This window comes from Tursiops truncatus, chromosome 13 (assembly GCF_011762595.2).
Source record: "Tursiops truncatus isolate mTurTru1 chromosome 13, mTurTru1.mat.Y, whole genome shotgun sequence".
Lineage (NCBI taxonomy): Eukaryota > Metazoa > Chordata > Mammalia > Artiodactyla > Delphinidae > Tursiops > Tursiops truncatus.
The window spans coordinates 75,477,715-75,499,977 of record NC_047046.1 but is presented as its reverse complement, the minus strand read 5'-3'; the positions used below and the strand labels follow the sequence as shown (position 1 = coordinate 75,499,977).

Below are 22,263 nucleotides of genomic sequence, written 5' to 3'. Positions count from 1 at the left end.
TCCCCCAAGCGACTTGGGCAAGTACAGCTAGTATTCCATTCACTAACTAGTCAGATTGACCCATGTTCTCCATTCCCTCTAAAATACACAGACATGATCCCACAATCCCATTCCTGGGCATATATCCAGAGAAAACTATGGTTGGAAAGGATACATGCACCCCAATGTTCATTGCAGTGCTGTTTACAAGAGCCAAGACATGGAAACAACCTAAATGTCCATCAACAGATGAATGGATAAAGAAAATCCATTGTGGTACATATATACAATGGAATATTACTCAGCCATTAAAAAGAATGAAATAATGCCATTTGCAGCAACATGGATGGACCTAGAGATTATCATACTAAGTGAAGTTAAATGAACTTGTTTACAAAACAGAAATAGACTCATAGACTTAGAAAACAAACTTAAGGTTACCAAAGGGGAAAGGTGGAGAGGGGGATAAATTGGGGGTTTGGGATTGACATATACACACTACTATATTTAAAATAGATAGCCAACAGAGACCTGTATAGCATATGTAACTCTACTCAACGTTCGCAATAACCTAAATTGGGAAAGAATTTGAAAAAGAATAGATACATGTATATGTATAACTGAATCACTTTGCTGTACACCTGAAACTAACACAACATTGTGAATCAACTATCCTCCAATATAAAATAAAAATTTTTAAAAAACATAGGTGTTCATAACATCGAGCATACTCTATGCTACAGGTCTACTCTCTATTATGCCTATGTCTTTCTGCTCTCACCAGTTACCAAGTTAGTTCTTAAGTCTGTTTTTAACTAGTTGAACCTATTAGGAAATCTAATGAAATACAAGTGTACCTTGTCTTCTTGCTCTTGGGTTTATTGTGCTTTGAAAATACTGCGTTTTTTACAAGTTGAAGGTCTGTGGCAACCCTGCATTGTCAGATGATGGTTAGCATTTTTGGCAATAAAGTTGTTTGTTTTTTTTTTTGCGGTATGCGGGCCTCTCCCGTTGCGGAGCACAGGCTCCGGATGCGCAGGCTCAGCGGCCATGGCTCACGGGCCCAGCCGCTCTGCAGCACGTGGGATCTTCCCGGACCGGGGCACGAACCCGTGTCCCCTGCATCGGCAGGCGGACTCTCAACCACTGCGCCACCAGGGAAGCCCGGCAATAAAGTATTTTTAAACTGAGTATGTACATCATTTTTTTAGACATGCCATTGCACACTTAATAGACTACAGTATAGTGTAAACATAACTTTATGTGCACTGGGAAACCAAAAAAATTCGTGTGACTCACTTTATTGTGGTGTTTGCTTTATTGCGGTGGTCTGGAACTGAACCTGCAGTATCTCCAAGGTCTGTCTGTATGTAAAGTTGCGAAATGTAAGTAAGTGTGAAAAAAAGGCAAATGTTTCTAAGAAAACTGAATGCTTTGCAAGGACCCAAATAAATGTGAGCCACTAAACGCAAAACAAAAGACATCAGCAAGCTGCTGGACTGGTGTGTGGTGGCATGGACAAGGCAGCTGTTAAAAGAAAAAGTGAAAAAGACTTTAAAAATGCAGAAGGAGTTTGCATTCAGACTTGCTATGCCTGGAAGTTAAGATGGTGTGGTTAACGTGAAAAAGGCTCAGGAAACTATATGCAGCCAACACATATGTCCCTATACTAAAAAATCAATGTGTGAATGCAAGTTATATGTTTTAAGTTTCAAAAGATGTTGAAGAGGTGAACTTGTAAATGACTTTTTCAAGTAACTCAACAACTGCTAACTGAGAGCTGATATAAGGTCTCTACTGTAGCAGCAGCAGCATGAATGAGCGTAATAACTAACACAGGAGAAGTCTTCCTAGTTGAGGGATCACTAGTTAACAGAAAAAGTCAAAGTGAGAAATCAAAAATAATATGTGTGTACCATAAACCATATTCCAATTTAAAATGTACTGTTTAAAAATAAAAAATAAAAAAATACCATGGTTATTTAATAAGAGCAGCAAATTTAAGTTGCTTTAAAGTATGATTTTTTTTCTTGGTATAATTCCTTTAGCTTTTTATTATTACAACATTGAAGAACAACATGGTTCTGTTGTTTCTCAGTATCTTGTAAACCTACACACAGGGCAGTGCTAGCCACTGCGTGATTGATTTATGGTCTTGAATTTAATATCTTTTTTGTCCTCTTCATATGGATTTATCTATTTATGTCATGGTATATATAATTTCTCCATCATTTAAAATTTTATTTTCCAACAAATCATCATCATGACTCCATTGTTGTTTACCTTCCTCATCAGAATCTTCAGTTTGTCTGAACTCAGATAAAAACCCATTTTTTTTTAAACCATTATCTTACACATCAAGATTTTGTGTTAAACTTTTCTTCTTAAGAATTTCATTCCAGGGGACTTCCCTGGCAGTCCAGTGGTTAAGACTCCACGCTTCCAACATAAGGGGCATGGGTTTGATCCCTGGTCAGGGAACTAAGATCCCACATGCCATGCAGCCAAAAAACCAAAAAAAAAAAATGAAATTTCATTCCATGCCTTTACCTCATGGTCAACAATATATTTCTGATATATTCTATAGGATCGATATCCTTATTTTCTATTTTTTTTCCAAAATGGAACTCAAACCCTTTTTCCTAAGAAATATATTTAAACATTTCATAATTCTTCGATCCACAGACTGGATCAAGAGTATTATTCTTGCGGGGGGCACAGTAGGGAGGGGAGGACCAAAAAAAGGCCTTTCAACTCCTGACAAATAGGATGTAAAGAAAAGCTACCTAGAAAGAGTATGAGATTCTCAATTTTATTCTTCATGTGTTTCTTCATCGAAAGTACAATTAATGACAAAAACTACCTTCGATCAAGTCCAAGTCTGTTCCATTCACACTGACTTTTATGAGAGTAGTAAACTGGTACAGACAAAACTTTAAAAAGCTCTACTTATTTGCCAGTAACAGTAAGTGACAGCAGAGCCATCTTCAGGGGCATGTGACTTGTGCAGTCGCACAGGGCCCGTGCTTGTTTAACGTTCTGTTGTCATCATCTTGAAATTCTTACTAATTTTTGCACAAGGAGCTTCATATATTCACTTTTCACTGGGCTCTGGAAACTTTGTAGCAGATGGCAGACAGCTATAAGGAGTGCTGCTCTGTTTCCCCCTCCCCCCCTCACTGATACTCTAATTTAATGCTACTCTTTTTGGAGGTAACATCTTATAAGTTGGACATGTTTCAATATTGCAGACACACTTGCCAATCTAATTTTCTCTACTGATAAAGAACTCAATGTTCGGTAAAACTCTGAGTTGCAGAGGCTACCCACCGGTGCTCCTAAAACGTGGACTCTATGATATGTTTCCCTGGTGTTCAAGCCACTTGCCACCTGCTATAAAACTTTCAACACCCACTTTCTGATAGAGAACTGAGGCTTGTCCCTTTGAGAAAAGGTCTGCTGACTGTATCAGTTATACCTGTCAGGCTTTGCCTCCGATCTCGTTTTGGTTTCTTTAAAGTGAAATGAGAACCAAGCCAGCTGCCAAGCAGTCTAAGTGCAGAATCCTTCTAGAGTTTTATTGCCTCAACCTTTCATCACCTCACCCTCTCAACTTCAACAGCAAAAAGATTTTAGCAGCTCATTCTCTGAATCTTCCTGAAGCACTTAATAGTTTCATAGAAATAATTCTCCTGCTTATCAACTTCATTTTTTCTTTTTTAACCAGTTAATGCAACAGTTAAAGTTTTAAATTACAACAGGATCAGCTCACACTCATAAGACTGGGCAGATCTATGGATTTTAGTAAGCGCGGCCATTCTCTGGGCGGGAGCAGAAGGTCCGGGGTGTCCTAGAGTGACCCATTAGTTGTGAGTAACAGTGTGCTGTCGGCTTCCGTCAGGTCACTCTGCAGAGGTTAGGGGGATGTGGGCTAATCTAGTGAAGCTAGATTAAGATTAAGCTAGATCACTATTATAATACTAATAGTGATGGAACACCTCAAATCCAGAATTTACCGCGTGCTCCCTCTGTGCCAGGCTGGCTGCATTATAAACACCAGCTCGCAGTTCCTCCGCATGTGAGCATTCCAGGCTTACTTCTTTTTCCCCCTCTACTGACTGACATGGCTTCAGGGATGAAAACTGTCCAGGCTTCTTTCTCCAGCCTCATCACAATACAGACTCACCTGCAAGTAACCTACTAACATCCATGGCATCCTAGTCTCACCTGTCTCAACTTCAATAGCAAAGAGGTTTCAGCAGCTTAGAGTGGTGTTTCACTCTCTGAAGAGCATGACTGGTGACTAAAAGGGTGGTGGTTTCAGTGGCTGCCTGAGTACAGGAGGGACAGAAATGGGGTTGGGACAGAGGAGAGTGCAGGACCCTGAAAGCTCTGGTCCTGCCCTGGCTCGGCTTCCACTAGCTGTGGAGTTGGGACAAACTACCTAACAACTCGGTCTGCTCTTTATGAAATGAGCATCAATTTTCAAGCCCAGCTAGCCTGGCAGCGTGCAGCCGCCCAGAGCAGGCATATGATAAATGAATGCATAAATGAATGTGTGAATAGCCAGCAGGATGGCATAGGGTCAAACGAGACAGTGGATTTGAAAATGCTTGGGAAATAGCACAGAATTTCTCACAGGTGCAATGCTGGCATTATTACTCCCAGAATGTAATGTTTGTGCTCATGCAACTCCCCAGGAAACGAGATTTAGGAAACGTACTGAGCGGTCATGTTATCTTTCCATCCCTGTCTTGTTGAAGGACTTCAAAATACCTTGAAGACTGAAAGGGCACTTACCTCTAGCAATCTAACCAACTTTTATTTTCTTTGCTGAAATAATCCATCATTCTGACTGTCTCTGGTTTGCACACTCATCTATGTAATTCTACACAAATCCCCCACCATCTCATTTCTCATCGTGCAAGTCAGCAGCTAGTTGAATGTAGCACTAGAGTAGGTCAAGGTTTTGAATGAGCTGGTAATATCCTTACCCTGTATTACGCCTCAGTCCTGAACTGTCCTTGTTTACAAACAATCGTTCCTTGAAATCAGCTTTCTGCCTTTCAGAGGGTTTTACACGGTTGTGTGAACGGACCTGAGAGGGCAAGGCCCTGGGATGGCAAGTCAAAAGGACCCCATGTCAGCAAGGTGGGTGCTGCGGGCCCCCTCATCAGCATGGTTGCCGGGTTTCCGCAGTTGGTACATGCCCGGAAGGGGTAGCCCTCTCCGCTGAGAGCCAAGGAAACCTCAGGACGTTCTGATGTCAGGGGAGACCTTCTCCCTTGCTGGTGGCTGGTTATGGGGGGAATGTGGAAAGGGAGGGATGGGGTGCATGAGGCTTGTCCAAGATGCCTTAAGAAGGCTCAAGGCTTTCATAGGTCCCATTAGTCCACAGACCTCTGGGAATACGAGCAAAGCCAGGCCCGTCACTTCCCTCTTCCCTACTCTCCGGAGCTGGCTTTCCGCCAGCTTTCCCCAGCAAGCTGCCTCTGGCATTTATTTTAGTTTTATTTTACTTTCAAAAAAAGATGGGGTTGGAGGCATGTGGAAGAAAGAGCTTTCCTTCCAAAAGAACCGGTGACAGTGAAAACAGTAACTTCCTGAGACAACTGGCAGAAGAAAGGGGACTCAGAGGTCAAAGTAGCCATCACCTCCTGCACAGACACTAGCGCCCCTTCCCATGGAATCTTCTGGGCCTGGCCTGGCCACTGCCCTGCGCTCAGCCTGAGGAGCCAATGATCCCAGCCCGAGTTTGCCCTTATTCTACAGCACACTGAGGATTCTCCAGCGCATGGTAAACAAATGAAATCAGCATCATTGGCACTGATTTATGGGGAGACAGTGCCATGGTTGAAGGCATAGGCTTCAGAATCAGAGAGCTGAGTCATGGTTTCATCGCTGACTCGCTGTGTGGTCCTGGGCGAGGAACTTGCCCATAGGATTCCTGTGAGGAAGTGGGAAGGTAATACCTACACGAAGCACTTAGCCAGCACCTGGTAACTAATACCTATAATGTCATTGATAAAAATGCAACCTTCAGGATGTCAGAACAGGCTTAATGTGTCTCTGAACACAAGGGGATTGATAGACTTCTATGTGAAGGCTACCCAAAAGGATGATTTGAGAATTAGCATGACATGAGGGTTTTTATTAAATTAGAAAATCTGAAGAGTTTCTAACATTTAAAATGGGTTGGTTGGCTTAACATTAATATTTAACGTGACTTACCTGGAAGAATTTTCAGGTCACTTGAGAGAGTTAAAAATAGCATTTTAAGTCAACAGAAACAATGAATAAATGAAGTAAGTATCTCATCATGACCAGAAAGATGTTTATAGTTTGCTAAGTCCCTGCTTTGCAATAGCAGGCCCCATGGAATCCCTATTTCTCTGGCAGAGAGAACAAAATTCCCTTTAAGAACCCAATCCTTGACACAATTTACATTTTTTAAGCAAGTAATGCATACTTGTCTTCTCAAAGGCTTATTATGTTGTTTAAAATGTATAACGTATGAATATTAAATCACAAGAACTATAGCAAATAATATCACCCAATTGTCATGTAGATTTTCTTCCAAGGAAAAGAACTAAAAATATACACAAATCCACTCAAATTACCCAGGCTATATTGGGTTCTTTTGGAATTTTTTAAAAACTTATTTTATATTTAACCCATATGCTTCTCATGTGATTTTCCTTTTTATGGAAATGCAAGATCTGTTTCAGGCATTTGGAAGAAACTGGGTCTATGATGATATGGGAAGGGAAACAGTATTTAATAGTTCCATTCTGAATCATGCTTGAAAATTACTTAGAATGGCTGACAAATGAAACCCTTCCAAAATTAGAAGAGAAGGAAGGGAAGTAGGGCTAAACTAAAAGATATAGTGAACAAATTTTTCTCATATTTTGAAGTAATGCATTGACCTTTAGCATCAATGAATGCTGAATTTTATTACCAAATAACTGAATTAAAAAATATTTTTAACTTATAGAATCTGTGAGCTAATACCTGCCCTTATGATACTTAGCTAAAAGTCAAACACAAGTTAGTGGATGGCATTGCAACAGGAGAGAGAAGAAAGTTAGAAACAGAGGACTGTCCTTTGCTCAGGGGGTGGGGAGGAAGGGGAAGAAAACTGAGGTAAGAGAACGTTTATCTGTCTTTCAGGATGGAAGTGGATGGTCAAGAATAGTCATTTCAGGACGGGGTGGGGCCCAGGGATGGGAGACCAAGGGTGGGGGATGTGGGAGTCAGGCATGTACCCTAATCCTCCAGTGCCCTTGGCTCCCAGGCATTAGCCTAGGTACGTCTATGCCACTTGGATGGACCAGCGCATCCTTTTTTCTGCCATCTCTGCCTCCTCTGCCCAGGACACCTAAGTCTGCCCAGGACAGCTAGCGGCCATCCTTCCATCCCCTACCTGGCCCCCTGCTCCCCTGAACAGACCGAAGAGGTAGGAGGCTGAGAGTGAGTTAGGGAACAAACAGGAAGCTATGGGCTCTTATTCCTTTAGTTATTCATGACTGGATGGATGGAGGAATGAATGAATGAATGAATGAGCTTATGAACATTTATTCATTTATACTGTGAATAAGCTGCCATGGGAGAGACTAGAAGATCGGGAGTGGTGAAGGTCACGGCAATTCCTACCAACTGACTGTTCGTGGCTGCCTGAAGATGGCTGTTGATAAAGGTGTGAGTGTGCTGGGCTCGGTGAGAAAGATGCCAAGACGAATTACGAGGGGCTGCTGAGGAAGGGGAGAGTGGCCACCCAGGCAGCCAACGTGCATCCCTGGTTTAGGAAGCAGCATTTGAGCTGGGACTTGAAGGTCAGGAGGAGCTGGGTGCTCTGGAAAAGGGGACCGTGCGGGGACAGGGTGGCCACACCTGGGGAGGCCTGTTACAGTGCAGAAGCCGGAAAGTGAGAGATTCCCACTAAAAATGGCTGAGGCTGGCGTTGGCCAGACTTAGGTGGGTGAGCAGGTGAAGAGGCTGCAGCTTAGGCGGGCTGGCCATGGAGGGCATTGCTTTCTCAAATTATTGATTCTTTTTGTGTTGTCCATTCCCTAGCACCAATCCCTACTTGTTTTCCAAGCTTTTCCAAGTCTCCGTGTCTCAGTGGACCCTCAATAAAGATTTGATAGAGAATCATGTAGCTGGTGCTCATGAAGAATCGTTGTGGGCCCTGGGAACAAACACCTCTCTCCAGTTCAGAAGTGTCTGAACCAATTAAGTGATCTCAGGAGCCAGAAGCAAGTCACAGGCCAACTAGTGATACATTAATCATAAGAAGTTGTTTCTTCACGTGACATCATTTTCTAGATACAGAATTCTCCAAACTCCAGGTGAAAGGGCTTAAAACCAAGGTAACTACCGTCATGTCATCAGGATAATTTAAGATGTAAATCAAGACATGGTTACGCAAAACAAAACCACAAGTATGTTTTCCCCTTTCATTGGTTTTTGCTGATAACCCTCCTTGTGCTTTAAGAGCTGTGACACTGCTAACACCGACTTAGCGTCGGGTATTATTTTTGAAAGATAGGCTTGTGGAGCTGTTTGAAGAACAATCATCCTCTTCAAAAGGAAGCTGGGTGCAAAGGAGATACTTTTCCCTACTTAGGTGGCGCCCAACCCTGTCATTTCTGCAGAAACCACTTGATTTGGTTGTAAGTTTTTTTCTTCTTAAATACTCACATATAAAAATCCAAAAGCCAATAAAAAGGTCACCTCCCTCAAGTCCTGAGAGCACAGTGGCTTTCAGGAGATCATGTAGAATTAACCCCACCCAAGCTCCATCCTCTTTCACACATTTTATAGAAGATAAACTATGACCAAAAAAAAGCAATAATGAGAAAGTGCTATTTTGACCAGGAATCAGAAGGCCTGTTTATGTAGAAGTAATTATGGAGAGACCTGCACAGCCTCAAAAATCAGCCTGGCGGCTGCTACTCCTCAAGCAAACATGAATTTGGCCCCTTGCCGGCAACTCTCTACGGGTGTTTTACACGGCTGAGCACCAGATCAAGACAGGAAAAGCAGTGTCAACTTTTTGCAGATTAATACCACTTAGTTGACGACATGCTTTTTTTTTTTTTTCTTCTTCTTCTTTCCATGCCTAGATGTTTAGTGCTGGAGAAAAAAAAAGATAAAAAAAGCAGAGATGGGCACTGCTTTAACTCCTTATAGGAGAGCTCGGATCCGCCTTTTTGGTTTCCTGACACAACGAAAACATTGATCTCCTTCACTTTGGCCAGTGCTGTTCTTCCAAGAACTGCTGCTGCCTTTCACACAGCAGCAAACATCACCTTCCTGATGTTAGCAACTGAAAAACAGGTCTGTCCCCTGGCAGCGTCACAAGACGTGGCAGCTGCCAAACTGAGGTTCCGCCTCCCTCCTCCCCACACCCCCAAATACTCGTGTTCTCTCTGTGTGTGCAACCAGTGGGAAGAAAATTAACCCGTAGAAAAGAAAGAGAACAATACAAACGAGCCATAGAGCCAAACTTTTAGACACGGAAATTACTTAAAATCTTTGAAAAAATAAGTTGAGGTCTTCTGGAGGAAAAACACATCAGTTCTTTGGAAAATATCCCCAAGCCCACCTCCTCCTTTCAGTTGGACTGAGAACTGAGAGAGAATTTACACCTCAGTGAATCTGTGTAGTTGCGGCAAAACCACAGACCTTGGAGAACAGATTCAAATTCATTGTTCTACCCAATGAGGCAGGAGCCACCATTAGCATGGGGCAAAACAGTCTCCATTTAGGGCCCGACTGAGCTACCTCACGGTTATAAAACAATTCAAAGACCAGCTGCTAGACCCAGTGGCGGTCTAACTAAAGAGGCAGGAAAGAAAAAGAAAAAGCATCCCAGGATAAAGGTGGTCCATGAACGGGCTTTGTGGTTTTAGAGTTTGGAAGGATTCTGTGAAGCCCCTTAAATAGTACATATGCATATATTCATTTTTCTGGAGAGAGGGTCTATAGCTTTCAGAAAATTCTCAGAGATCCCTGACCACCCCCTTCCCATAATACAGCAAATAATCCCCGGAACCAGAGAAAGCCCTCACCATCAGCAGAAAAGTCCCCTGTAACTACATAATAAAACAGAGGATTGTTCTACCTTCGCAGAAAAGTTATAATATTACAACTGGTGGGCTATTCACACTCAAGCAGTGGTGCAGCAATAAATCTCTATAATGATTTTAAATTGTAAAGCCATCCTCCTGGTTCCATAAATATATCCTATGCAGTGTTTATAAAAGGGGCTTCTCATAAAAAGCATCAAAGGACAGCCACTGCCTCATTAATCTGGCCCAGAATCAACAAGCTACACTCAATAAATATTAATTAATCAACGATTAACTAAACAATTTTGTTTCCTGTCCTGAAATTTATAACAGCTTTTTTAGGGGGAAATTTGAGGCCTAGGTCGCTTTAAAGAAAAAACCCAAACCCGGAAATCTGAGGGAACGCCTTGCCTTCAGCCAGTCCTGTGGTCAATGTTGGCATTGTCTTCAGGGGTCAATGCGGGGATTTGAGGTCTAATCCCATTGTGAGAAGCCTGAATGCAAAAGGGCATGGGGCACGTATAAACCAAGAGAGAGAGCCCCAGGGGTACAATCCACAAACCCAACATGTGGACTGACTCAAAACCCAGCCTGTAAAGAGGCTTATCAGGAGGAAATGCTCGAGCTGAACTTTTCCCACGTTACTGTCCCTCTTTCCTGAACGGCACATGACACTTGTCTCCAGATACTGCACAGAGACCAGGCCTTTTTGCTCAGAAGGGAGAAAGCAGCAGAGTCACTTACCTGATGCAGGTGGCTGCTCACCGGAAGGGCCTCCAGAGCCAGGACCTCCCCTCGTGGAGCTGGGAAGCCGTGCTTCAGCCCCATCCGTGGGCTGGCCTCCCGCCTCTGCCCCATCAGCTGCTTCGGGAGGAAGGCCCATGCCATAGGCGCTCTGGGGCAAGGGTCCACTTTGGGGGCAACCCATCAGGGGTTCCCGGTCCTCCCCAGCAGGGCTCCTGCAGCCTGCACAGCCATCTGCAGAGTTGGCGCTGGCTGCCCAGTGGGGGCAATTGCCACCCTCCACTTCTCTTTGCAAGTACTTTTCGGAGGACATAGGAATCCAGTCAGTCCTGCACAGAGGCTCGGCGAAGTGGCAGCTTTCGGAATCCACCAAGCTCTCTGTCCCAGTGAAGCACTGGCTTAGACTGTCATTCTCTCCCACCTCCAGGGGTTCAGGGAAAGGCGGTGTGGATGTGCTTCCAGGCTGAGTGAAGAATAATATAGAGTCTGGGGTCCGGGGGGGCCTGTCCACGTATTCGTCTTCCGTGGGAATCTGCCTGAAGGGGTCCCCCTCAATCTCGCTGACCAGGGTGAGCATCCCGGCATCTTCTCCCAGCACACAGGGACCGCCACCTGCACACGCACCTCCACTGTCAGGACAGCACATATCTTCAGAAAACATCTTCTGTTCCAGAGTCAGCAGTAAGACACCCTCACAGATTTCACGCTGACTAGGGGCTTCCACACGAGTGCAGCTAAGATTGCTGCCTGAGGACTCCTGCTGATTCAAATTCAGAAGGCAGAGCATTAATCCAGCGATGTTAGCACATGGGTCTGCTAAACGTGGCTGAAAATGGTGCTTAGAGTAATTATTTCCACCATAACAAGTACAGATGGAATACTCACTATGTCGCTTTATTTGGGTTATTTAAGATTAGGGGGTGGGGAGAACCCTCAGATAGAGTACAACCAGAATCAGATGAATCTAACTGCATTTCCAATGGGATAACTTGTTTACACTGAAGCAAGGGGGAGAGCGGACCCAAATAACTTTAGAACACAGGATTTTGTCTATACCCTCAATCTAAATTTTTAAAAAACCCTGTAAACAAATATTGAACTCTGGTTAGTAGCTTTGCTTTTCGCTGTGGTACGGCTTAGGGATTCTGAAACTACTTTCTGTGTATTCTGGAACTGAGTAAATATACTGAGAATAATCGGAGCTGGGTTTCTTACTGGTGGAGAAGGGAAGATTCAAATACAGCTAAAGAAAGACTACAATAAATCCTGTAGTGTTGGGACCAGAATCGGAGAAATCAGTATGAGCTCAAGGTTTACAATTTGTATGTCTTTAGGGACTTCCCTGGTGGCACAGTGGTTAAGAATCCGCCTGCCAATGCAGTGGACACAGGTTTGAGCCCTGGTCCGGGAAGATCCCACATGCCACAGAGCAACTAAGCCCGTGCGCCACAACTACTGAGGTCGCAAGCCACAACTACTGACGGCCGCGTGCCTAGAGCCCGTGCTCCGCAACAAGAGAAGCCACCACAATGAGAAGCCCGAGCACCGCAACGAAGAGTAGCCCCCCCTCGCCGCAACTAGAGAAAGCTTGCATGCAGCAACGAAGACCCAACACAGCCAAAAATAAAAAAAAATAAATTTAAAAAATGTATATATCTTTATACCTAAGAACCTAGACCTAAAGGATATAATGGGATAATTAATGAAATTTTAAGATCAAATGTAAATTATTGATATATAATAGTATTGTACCACTACTAAATTTTTTGATTTTGATAAAGGTACTATGGTTATATAAGAGAATGTCCTGGTTCTTAAGAAATTCACATGAGTATTTAAGGGTAGAGAAACATGATGTCTGCCACACACTCTAAAATAATTCAAGAGGGCTTCCCTGGTAGCACAGTGGTTAAGAATCCACCTGCCAATGCAGGGGACACAGGTTCGAGCCCTGGTCCGGGAAGATCCCACATGCCGGGGAGCAAGTAAGTCCATGCGCCACAGCTACTGAGACTGTGCTCTAGAGCCCGTGAGCCACAGCTACTGAAGCCCGCATGCCTAGAGCCCGTGCTCCGCAACAAGAGAATCCATCGCAATGAGAAGGCCACGCACCGCAACGAAGAGTAGCCCCCAGTCGCCTCAACTAGAGAAAGCCGCGCGCAGCAACAAAGACCCAACGCAGCCAAAAAATAAATAAATTAAATAAATAAATTTTTAAAAAATGGTTCAAGAGAAAAAATATACATATGCATATACAAACGTACAGAGAGCAAATAATAAAGCAATGTGAAAATATAAACAATCGGTGGATCTGAGTATAGGGCAGGTGGAAGTTTTTTGTACTATCTCACTGCTTTCCTACAATTCTGAAGTTATACCAAAATTAAAAGCCACCAAAATAACTACAGAGTACAGGAATGTGACTGCTCTTCCCTCCTAGGAATCTGTCCTAGGCCATAGAGATTGGCACTAAAATAATAATATAAATAATACATGGGGCAGAGAGATGACAGAAATGGAATGAAATACAAAGAAAACAGCATTTAGGATGAGCACTGACTTGGGCTTTGGGTTACTCTGTGGGGATCAGTCCTGGGATTTGAGGTTCCATCCTCTCAACGAAGTACCCATTCACAATTTGACTCAATATTTGACTAATAATAGTTATATCAGCCAATTTTTTTTTTTTTGGCCTCGTGCACTCGGTTTTGTGGGATCTTAGTTCCCCGACCAGGCATGGAACCTGGGTCCTGACAGTGAAAGCGCCGAGTCCTAACCACTGGACCATCAGGGAATTCCCCCAAATTGTTAACAGTACTTAAAGGAGGCACTTAAGACTTTTAAATTTACCTTATTTCCACTTAGGCGGCCGCAAGCTTCATTGACCCAGTGCCACAAATTAGCTAGAAAAACAAAGTAAGGATAAGCGCTTCATATTATTAGTTCCTATTTCTAATTCAGTATTATTGACCACTATGTCAGATCAATATTGTCTTTAAACAAAATCGTCTGCAAATCTGAGAGTGAAACATTTAAAAGAAAATCAACCAATTTAAAGACTAAAGCCATCTTCCTCCTCCTATTAAACACAGAAATTTTTGATCTATGTAAAGCCAAACATGATGCCCTAATGTTCCATTGAATACCTTCAGGCACATCTGAGGGCTGTCAGAGCTGCTGTTTTGACTATAGACATTCTCATGCCCTTAGCAATTTTTCTTTGACTATTAGGGACCCTGTTAGGTATTGTAGGGGAACAAAGGTGACGTGGGTCTAGGGGACTTAGCACAAATATAAGTATGATAAAAGTAAAGTGCATGCCAGAATGCTGTGTCAGGCCCCACTGAATTCCAGCGGGCCCCGAATCCTTTTCCCCTACACCCTGCTGCTTCTCAGAAGAAAGAAGAATATGTTCTGTGGCATGTACAAAGTATATCTTCCTTAACTTTTTAAAATAGAACTGATGAAACTTAAAAGGTCAAATCTATGAATTAAAAAAATCTATGAATGTATATAATACAAAGATAAAATTTTTTCCCACCTCCACTGAATGTTTGATGTTGAATTCACTATAAAGACTAAAGCTAAGAGGTTGTCTGTTTTCCACTGGATGATAATGACATCATCATAATAGGTAATGATGCCTCTTATGTGACCTTGCCTGGTCTATTTAACCTCTCTGAGCCTCAGTTTCCACATCATAAAACGGGGGAAATAATAATACCTCCCTCTCAGTGCTGCTGTGGAGACTTAGGACACATAAAATATGGAGAGCAGTGTTGGCACATGATAAATATTTAATATGTCAGTGACGACTATCATCATCATTATTATTTGTGCTTATTTTCTATCACTTTAAAATTATATAAAAATAAAGATACTCCAAATAAAAGGAAAGTTGCAGCTCTTTCCTTTTAGGGATCAGGACTAGACAATTACAGATGATACTAAAAATAACATTTGTACACAGAGGTGGTAATTACTCATAACTACTATGATAATCTCTCTCCTGGTTGATTGCAAAAGCCCTCCTTACTGGTGGGTCTGCATCCACTCTTTCTGTACCCCCCAAATTTGTTTTAATTACTAAAATAGCCAAATACGAAAACCACAGGGTTGTTCTGCTCCCTCTGCTCAGGATGGGAGCACATTTCTTAGCAGTTTCAAGTCACACTGGTTCTGACTTTCTGCTCCAGCTGCGCTAACCTTCCAATCCCCCCAACTTGCTCTGCTCCCTCCAATCATGCAATTCTCTTTGCATGGAATGCTTTTGATTCTCCTTAGCTCCCCTTGGGCTAGTTCATTGCAACTTGTCTTTCAGATCTCAGGTCCCCTGCCTCCGCCCTGGGAGGCCCTGGATGAACCTGAGGCTGGACAGACAACTCTGTCACCCCTGGAGCTCTTGCACCTCCCTTTCCACACTCAGCCTCATTCTATGGGCCAATCCCTGCCTTGCTCACAGAGAAGCTTCTTCCATGAGGGCACTGGCTCTGTTTGTGTTGCTCAGTATTGAGACCCCAGTGTCTGTTCAGTCCCTGGTGGCCAAAAAACATGTGTTGAATGAAGGGATGACGAGAAAGCTGACAGTCACACATCCCGACTCAGTGACGGGCAGGCCCATTGCCTTTGCCATTGGTAAGATATGGCCAAAAGAGATTATCACAGAGAAAAAAACTAAAGAATAAAATACTGGGAGTCTGTTTATCTCATGAAAACATGGCTATATGAGTAAGCAATCCATCAGTATCTCTGAACATGCATTATTCAAATCCCCAGTTCCGATGCTGGGGAGGTGACGTTGCATTAAATAACAATATTCAATAATGATAGACTTTTTAAAAAGTTAATTCTAACTTTTCCTCTTCAAATACTCTCTGCTTAACACTGGCATCATCAGTCACCATCTTCCCTCTTTAATCTTTTGATTGCCCAGTGTTACATTAGGCAATGGAATGTTAATGGAAATACTAAGATATGCAGGATTTCATGAAGTCTATGGATGTGACTGTGAGAGAACTGATGGAATCACAGCAAAGCAGAGGTGGACAAAACAAGTGAGCAACTGAAAATGGGAAAGGATGGTGAGACCACAGGTGCTTCAAAAGACAATGATGTGCACTAGGTTTAGGAAATGTAGTGGAGCCTTGAACAGTTTCTTAAAAATTATACTTTGTAGCTTTGTAGTAAAAAGTCAAACAGGATGTGATGTTAAAAGACACTATCAAACAATTTTTTTTTTGTGGAAAAACTATTCCCAATAAACAAGACGACACTTGATTATTCATTCTAAGAATGAGCACCTGCATTTTACTGAATATAAGACCACTTATTTTCAGAATTTTAAATTCACCTATCAGGGTAACACCCCAGTCAAAACTTTCCATCTGTCATTTACCTGAACATTTTGTCTCTGTTTTAATTAAGTAATTAATTAAATTTAAGTAATTAAAAACGTTTGTGTTCTAGGATAAATGCAACCTCTGTATATCTGACACTATATAATCTATACAACAGTCATTGGTTTCCTGCACCTAGAATATTTTTGTTTGCATATACATAAACAGGCACAATGGATTTTTGTTCGTTTGTTTGTTTTGCCAGAGAACAATGAATTAGGTATAAAGCGTGTGTCACCTTAGTTTAAACAGATCACCAGAGGCAGTCGGAGGGCAATATACGCCTCTTCAAAGCATACACCTAGAAATGTATCTATTGGCTTTAAGATTCATTTTCAAAACCCACCATAGACACAATACCTGTTAGTGCTTTCCCTTTTTTCCTATAGTAAACACCAAAGATGACAGCAGCAACTAATGCCACAGATATGAAGAGAAGCAGAATAATTAAACTGGGCAAGTAAATCTGTGGTTCTGTGTTGGAAGAAAATGAGAAAAATGGCATTAAAGACTGTTTATTTTTACTTTCTCCATTTAAAAACATAACCCTGGGCTTCCCTGGTGGCACAGTGGTTGAGAGTCCGCCTGCCGATGCAGGGGATGCTGGTTCGTGCCCCGGTCCGGGAAGATCCCACATGCCGCGGAGCGGCTGGGCCCGTGAGCCATGGCCGCTGAGCCTGCGCGTCCGAAGCCTGTGCTCCGCAACGGGAGAGGCCACAACAGTGAGAGAGCCGCATAACCACCCCCCCACAAAAAAACAACCACCTTCCCAAAAAAACCCATAACCCTTTCAATCAAACCCCAGAATCAAGGGTGTTGGTGTGAAATAAGAACAATAGGAAGGTCCCCGGCCCTGACTGTCTGTTTGTCAGGAAGAGCTCCCGTTCCGAAGGGTGAAATCGACGGTGCAGCCCGGTCCTGCCGGCTGCCATAGCTCTCTCTGAGGCGCCAGCCCAGGACCATATTTAAATGCTTCTACTTGAGAACAACTCTAATAGGGATGTGCACACCATCCATCATTTTTGTTTACCTACAGAACACTTCACTCTGTCTAGGTGGATGGGCCCTGGAGGCAAAAGGACGCCCCTTATCAAATCTCTTTCCAAATAACAACATGGCACCAGGGTTTTGCTGGTCATGAGAACAGAACCACAGCCATCCTGCAAAGTGTTTCAGGTACTTCATCTACAACACAGTGTGGCCTCAACCATTTTTTTTCATCCCCCCTTGATCACTTAAATGCTAGTACCTTTATATTATAAGCTCTTGGTTTACATGACCTGGTTTCCAGACTCTTGCTTTTCCTCTCCTTCTGTCTTTTTTTTTTTTTTTGGCTGCATTGCTGCTGCACACGGGCTTTCTCTAGTTGCGGCGAGCAGGGGCTGTTCTTTGTTGCGGTGCGTGGGTTTCTCGCTGCCGTGGCTTCTCTTGTTGCAGAGCTTGGGCTCTAGGTGCACAGGCTTCAGTAGTTGTGGCACACGGGCTCAGTAGCTGTGGCTCACAGGCTCTAGAGTGCAGGCTCAGTAGTTGTGGCGCACGGGCTTAGTTGCTCCGTGGCATGTGGGATCTTCCCGGACCAGGCTTGAACCCGTGTCCCCTGCATTGGCAGGAGGATTCTCAACCATTGCGCCACCAGGGAAGTCCTCTCCTTCTGTTTTTTTTAAGACAGTTTTTTATTCCCTCAGTTATTCTGAATGTCCTCTTAATGGTCTTTTTAAAATGCTGCTCTGACTGTGCAATTCCTTATCCAGAACGCTTTGACGTTCTCCCGTTTGCCAAAATGTCAAAGCTAAGGCCTTGATTTTCTTAGTCAATGTTCATCAACCCCATCGCTCTGTGGCCTAGGTTCTCTTGCCTCATTAGAAAGGTTTTCTTGCCACTTATGCCTCCTCCTGTGCTGTGATACCTGGACCCACCTTCACAGCATCTCGCTCACCTGGGTAAGCAGCTTCCGCCATTAACTGTCAACTTTCTGTCAATCATTGAAAACTGTACTTGAGATTGACTTGATCCACAGGATGTTCCAGAAATAATGATAACTATCTTCTAACAAGTTGTTAACTCTGGCTGGTGACCAAAATCTCCCATAGGTACCCTACTGTGACCACTGTGACCCCCACCATCCTATCACATTTGGGCATTTTAATTTATGTTTGCACCTCAGTTTTCTTTCTTGTTTTGGCATATACGAATGAATTACTAGTTATCCATTCCTTTTTTTGGCACATACGAATAAATTACTAGTTATCCATTCCACAGTAGAAAATTATCAAATAAACAACATATCTGGAATTAAAATACTAATAAAAATGAAATACTGAGCTGACCATGGATAGGACGAGATGAAAAGGGAGAAATGGACGCCTCTGGATATAGCATGTAATTCCGGAGAAATCTAGAAGAGCTGACTAGACTGGGGCACATCTACCCAACCAACCTGCTCTATTCAACATACCATTTGGTGGTGTTGTAGGTGGAAGAGAACTACAAACCACATCTGATTTATCGGTCCCGTGAAGTGCTTCTGTCTCTCCAAGAATGGTACAGCTGTGAGGGGAAAGGTAGGAAAGTGCTTTGGTTTTATATTCTTATTAAAACTACAAAAGGTCCTATCCCTTTAGACTGCAAGCTCATTCAGGAGAGGAACCAGGTCTTTGTGGATGTTTGAATTGCCAGTGTCTAGCCACACATCATTAAGGTGGACAAAGCCAATAGTAACTACTGCCAGTGTTCTCTAAGAACCACTCTGAGAGCATGGTCCAAAAGAGAAAAGACTGGTGGCTTCAGTAAAGAAGATTCCAAATTCAATTACCATGGCTAAGTGATAAACTTTGGATGAATACCCTTTCGAAGCTGAAAACACAGAAAATCTTTTCAAAATAAAACTTGGATAAGTGGATCAGAAAATAAATATTTTACGAGAATTCATTTATTGGGAACTAAAAGAATCATGACATTGATTATGAGTATTCAACAACAAGCATGCCATGAAAGGACTCAGGAATTTCACTCTGGATATACTCACATAAGTGTGAGATAGTATATAGAAAAGATGATTCATCGCAAACTTAGTTACTACTCCAAAAGACTGCAAACCACTTAAATGACTATCAATAGAGAGCTTATTAAATAAATTATGGTACATCTCTATGATGACATACTATGTAGCTATAAAAAGCCACAAAGATCTAAGTGAACTAATATGGAATGAGCTTCCTTCAGGATATATTATGCGGGAAAAAAACCCCAAGTGTGTAAACATTTATGTTTAAATAAATGAAGGAGGCTTCTATTTGCACATACACCACACACACACACACACACACACACACACACATCTTTGTACAAGTAAACCAGTGATGCTGGGAAGCTGGGAAAAGTGGGACTGGTGAGTGATAATAAGCATCGTTAAGTAACTAAATAAGGTTAGAAAAAGGGAAAAAGCAGCTGCAACTATAAGTCAAAGCTTCAGTCAAACTGAATCTAACAAGCAATACACAGCTCCGGTCACACATCAGGGAGAAGATTGGCTGCACTGGTTTACGGCCCTCAGGCCCAATTGACAGACTTTTTCTGTTGTGAACCTGGCTTCCAGAGGAAGCCTCATCAAACGGAATCAGTCTGTTTTCAAAACAGACGAGACAGCAGAGGCTGAGTGGGGTTTAAAATCAACAAACCCTCTGGGTTCCTTCGTTGTCACTTACTTGGTCCAGGGTTTGCACTTTTCTGTGGAGGAAGAGGCGTCGGAGAAGTAGCCTGCGAGGCAGGGCTCGCACACCGTGTCCTTGTTGAGCTGCACTGTCAAAAAGACCAACGGACAAAAGAACACAAGACAAACGAGGACACTTAGAGATCGGCCAGGAGGATGGTCCAGAGGACCAGAGATCAGAAGCGCCCGCCTGTCTCTTGCCTCCCCATTCCTGCCCTCACCACCTGCGGCCGGTGGCTGAAGTCCTCACAGACTTCAGAGGGCCCAAGACCCCACAGCAGGTGACAGCACTGTGTCCAGAGGGGAACTGGCTCACTGTCAGGGCGCCAACGCCAGACCTGAATTAGATCTGAATTAGATCCAGCTCTCTGGTCCGGACCCTCTACCGGTCAAAGCCACCGTCCTGGTCACCGATCCTTTGTTTCCTGGCCAGGGAGCCTGCTATCTGTTTTGTTTTAATCAAGCACCTGTCTGTTCTCCCCTGTCTCCCCTTTGGGGCTCACACCAGGCTGTGGGTACAGAGAATGGCAGCCCATTGACTGCTTTTAAAGGAAACTTCTTGTCTTGACCTTTTCTGATCAATACTCTCACCAGTCTAAGTATCAGAGTGTTGACGAAACAAAACAAAGAGAAAAAAAAAAATGAACCAACCTACACTATAGGTCGCGTTCCCCTGAACCAAGGGTTGGTAGTAACAGTTTTCTATAAACAGCCATACAATAAATATCTTAGGCTTTGCAGGCCCTCCGGTCTCTGCAAATTACTTGTAGTGTGAAAGAAGTCACAGATAATGTGTTAAAAATAAATGGATGGGGCTGTGTCCCAATAACATCCTATTTACACAAACAAAAGTGGTGGGATGGATTTTGGACCCCTGCCTTAAGCCATAGCACTGAAAGCAGGAATTGATCCTGGTTGGTAAGCTGTCTTCACCTCTCTCATATTCCACATGAACTACATTATCAAAATAGGAAATGTCTCAGATTTCCTATGTCTATTACCTTTACTGCAATTGACACATGATGACCCTTTGGTAATTCCAGTAAAGAAGGACACTGGCTACCATGTGATATCATAATAAGCAACTGGCTTGTGCCAAAACCACAAATCACTCTTGAAATTAGTAGCACTTCTGTGGTTTATTTTCATGAATAAAACCCTAAAGTAAGGAATTACATTTTCTTTGTCCAAAGTCAAGTGGGAAGTACATTCTTGATTTCTGCAATTGCCTCAATTAGTAGGGTACCCACCCCTTACTCTAGCAATTTGATTTGCCTTGAAATGATATCAACAAAGGTGCATGTAACATCTAGTCACTCGTATTAATTCAAACAGCTTTTCAAAAGACACCCTCTGGAAGAGTAACCCTTAAAAACAAAGCGACTTCCTAAAGGGGCTGCAAGGCACGAAGAGCTTGAAGGGACACGACTTTCACGTCTGCTCTTTGTAACACTGACCTGCTGGGGGCATCCTGCACATTCTCCTTTCTCTTTTTTCCTTCCACAATCACACTCCCACGTTATAAAAGAAGGCACACTTCATACCTTCTCCAAATCCTACCACAGCTTCTGAGATGCCAAACAAAGCAACAAGTCATGGTGACGGAAAAAAGCTCCCGCATTCAGAGCACCTCATTACAGCTTCTGTCTTTCCCTATCTATTAAGGGCAAGGGTGTGACAACAGATATGGGGTGTTTGGGATCAGGTTCAGTTGTTCTGAGTTCAAATATACTGCAAGGCAGGGGTAAAATTTTCAGTCATCCACGTCACCCCCTCTACCCTCCACCTATTGCTGAAGAATGCACCATTTCCAAAGGAGCAAAGCAGAGAGGACATTGACCAGAAAAAAAAAAAAAAAAAGCAGAAAGGGACCAGCAGCTTTTTTCATGCAGCTAACAAACTTTTGGAAAGGCTCTGGGTCTTGCCTATATCTCAGAACCAGAATTCAGAAGGGAGCAGGCTGTCATAGGGAGATTTATTTTAGTAATTAAAAAATCGTCAGACTTCTTCCCACGAGAAAGCCTGTCTGGTTTAATTGAAGGACTGACTGTGTCAGACTCTGTGATGGACATTTTCCTCCATACGAAATGAAATGAATAATATTTTTAATTCTCCCAACCCTGTGTTTTACTTTTATAATTATAATATAGCAAAATATAATATATTCATCTTTTGGACCAACTGTGTATAATAATAACTGTAGTAACAACTCAGTCCAGAAGAAATGTTTTTACGCTTAGAACCCTGAGTCACAAGAAATTTTTCAAAATTAAAATTTCAAATAGGTGCTTTTTTTTTCATGTTAAAGAGTATGAAAAGGTGATTAGCATAAATGCCCCCTCCCAGCCTAAAAATACAT

The 22,263-nt window shown here is 42.8% G+C and overlaps 1 protein-coding gene across 5 annotated transcripts in view; it reads right to left on the bottom strand.

Moving 5' to 3' along the window:
• Positions 1-22,263, bottom strand: part of TNFRSF11A (TNF receptor superfamily member 11a) — a 98,527-nt gene that overhangs the window by 44,300 nt on the left and 31,964 nt on the right. For 2 of the 5 annotated variants that reach the window (XR_012325464.1, XM_019937184.3), the window contains exons 5-9: positions 19,900-19,993; positions 18,651-18,742; positions 16,556-16,669; positions 13,650-13,702; positions 10,800-11,559 (exon numbers count right to left, since the gene is read on the bottom strand). Coding sequence is in view for 4 of the 5 variants with exons in the window: in XM_019937184.3 (XP_019792743.1) it covers positions 10,800-11,559; positions 13,650-13,702; positions 16,556-16,669; positions 18,651-18,742; positions 19,900-19,993 (1,113 nt within the window). In the remaining variant the exon portion in view is untranslated. The remainder of the gene's footprint in view (positions 1-10,799; positions 11,560-13,649; positions 13,703-16,555; positions 16,670-18,650; positions 18,743-19,899; positions 19,994-22,263) is intronic. The other 3 variants (XM_019937185.3, XM_033837816.2, XM_073790796.1) reach the window with 3 other exon arrangements.